The 2,527-nt window shown below is 50.1% G+C and overlaps 1 protein-coding gene across 1 annotated transcript in view; it reads left to right on the forward strand.

The window, feature by feature from the left end:
* The first annotated feature begins 360 nt into the window (after positions 1–360).
* bsna (bassoon presynaptic cytomatrix protein a) overlaps positions 361–2,527 on the forward strand; it is a 164,074-nt gene continuing 161,907 nt past the window's right edge. The window contains exons 1-3 of the mRNA XM_008297957.1: positions 361–415; positions 506–631; positions 698–1,026. Coding sequence (XP_008296179.1) covers positions 361–415; positions 506–631; positions 698–1,026 — 510 coding nt within the window. The remainder of the gene's footprint in view (positions 416–505; positions 632–697; positions 1,027–2,527) is intronic.

The raw sequence follows: 2,527 nt of genomic DNA on the forward strand, positions 1-2,527 counted from the left end.
TTGCATGGCCTTTGTTGGTTTTTTAACAGGCGTCTGGCTTTCTCACACTGTCCAAAGACATGTTGAGGTTCTTCAGTGTGAACATGTATGGTTGTCTGTGATGGACTGGTGATCCTTTGCCTTCTGTTAGTGTTGATAGCTGCCACCCAGTGACCCTCTACAGGATAAAGCGATGTATAAGAAATGAATGGATTGCAAAATCTGAGATGATTTTTAAGAATTTACCACAATTTCTAAAGTTGTCGTCTGATTCTAAACAACGTCTTTTCTTTTGCTCTTTCTCTTTTCTCCAGGGGTCCAATGGGTCCAATGGGGAGTCCCAAACCTGGCATGCAACAAGGAGGCCATGGAGGAGGGGGAATGGGAGGAATGGGTGGAGGAATGGGAGGAATGGGAGGTGGAATGGGAGGAATGGGTGGAATGGGAGCAGGAGGAATGGGAGGAGGTATGGGTGGAGGAGGTATGGGTGGAGGAGGAATAGGGGCAGGCATGGGCACCGGTGGAGGAATCGGGTCCAGAGCTGCCGAGCCGTACCGCCTGGCCACCCATGAGAGCCCGACCTCCCCTCGACACATGCAGTCCAGCCAGGGCCCGGCCTCCGGTCACGGGATGGGCCACGGTCCAGGTCACGGTCCAGGCCACGGTCCAGGTCACGGTCCAGGTCACGGTCCAGGTCACGGTCCAGGTCACGGTCCAGGTCACGGTCCAGGCCACGGTCCGGCCGGCATGGGAGTCCACGGAGGCCAGAGCCCCGGTCAGCACGCCTCCCGCCGAAACCTCCAGGTCGACTTCAGCGGCTCCAGAACCGGCCGGTCTCCCTCGGCGTCCCCTGACCGCAGCGTGACGCCCACCTCGCCCTACTCGGTGCCCCAGATCGCGCCCATGCCGAGCAGCAAGCTGTGCCCGGTGTGCACCACCACGGAGCTGTCCAACCCACCGGCCGTACCCAACTACAACACCTGCACCCAGTGTAAGGCCACCGTCTGCAACCAGTGCGGATTCAACCCCAACCCGCACCTCACCGAGGTAGGTCAACAATTCTGTCCGTGGAGCAACCAACGGGCTGATTTATAAGCAGCCAGAAGTCAGTATTTCAGACTCTAAATGTGAAACAAAGGTGGAAAAAGTGCTTTTTTTAGTGTGTGTCTTTGTGCCAATAATGCACGTTTGACCTGAATGAGAGCGAGCTGCAGCGAGTGAATGGAGCAGTGCAGTGAAAGCCATGGAAGAAGTGAGAAATGGTTTGAAGCGAAGGAGATAAATGAGGTCAGGGGGAGCGAGAGGGAGAGTGTGAGCGACCATTGAAGGTCTTTGTGTGTGTGTGTTTGTGATAGACAGCCAGTGTAAGGACTCAGCGAGTGGCAGTAATTCCTCGCTGAGGCTCTGCCAGAATCTCCATTAATGTGCTGAGGCAAGACACACGGGTCACGACAGTGTGTGTGAGCCAGTTTGTGTACATTGTAGTCTGATGTGATGCGAAGACAGGAGGCGAAAACACTACAGTGGCTGCTCTGCATTCAGACAGAGTGACAGAGGAGAGTAACGGAGGAGGGTTTTTGATTGAGAGGATGACGCTCACCTTTAGCGACGGGTTCAAACCGTCAGTCTGGTGTCAGCACCTGGTGACAAATATCAAATCGAAGCCTCCTCCCGGTCAGACAGGAAGCGGGAGTCTGATATATCTGACGCCCCGTCGACTCCCACTGATGTGGCGTCCAGGAGCTTCCCGTTGGCAGACAGCGCCGCAAACACTCTGCAGGATTAAACAAACAAGTGCGGTTGTGTTGCCGTGTCTCGTTCTTTATTTGCTTTGGCTCCGGTGTCGCCCGTGTGCAGCTCGTACATCATTGCTGACAAATTAGCAGAGTAAATAGCTCATAATAGTCACTATTTATGGTGGTTTTTTAATATTTATATATATATGATCCAACTTAGCAAATGTGTAATCAAGTTCCCTATCAGGCATAATGAGCGTGACGCATTATCTACTTCAACAGAAAATCTGACTTTTAGTAAATACAGCAGCGGACAAAATAGTAGAAACACAGACGTCAGCACCGCCTCCCAGAATAACAATGCAGCTGAATCCACAGATCTCCCAAATGTGTCTGAGGGATTCTTCAGTGCACCTGTCAATGCAGTGATTTCATAGACCAGCCTGAACACACACAAGTTTATTTCTGGGACCCAAAACACTGCCTTGTGATTGTTATGTGAGTAAATGTGCTGCCCAGTTTTCCAAAGTGGGTTATCGTCTCAAATCATTGAACAATTTCTGCTCGACTGTCTGATTTTTCCAGATTTTTTTGGAAAATTTCAGCTTGATGTATGAAATAATTTCAGAGATAATCCAAAAATTGCCCGTCAACCCACATTTAAAATGTCATTAAAGCTGGAGGCTGTTTGAATCACAACATCTGAGGAACTATTAAAGATAAAAGCCTGAAATGTTCACTGTTATTTCTCATCATGGCAGTAATTCAGAATCTGACATATCAGACAAGTATATTAAATAAGCTCTGATTTT

Source organism: Stegastes partitus, unplaced genomic scaffold (genome assembly GCF_000690725.1).
Source record: "Stegastes partitus isolate 25-593 unplaced genomic scaffold, Stegastes_partitus-1.0.2 Scaffold1263, whole genome shotgun sequence".
NCBI classification, from domain to species: domain Eukaryota; kingdom Metazoa; phylum Chordata; class Actinopteri; family Pomacentridae; genus Stegastes; species Stegastes partitus.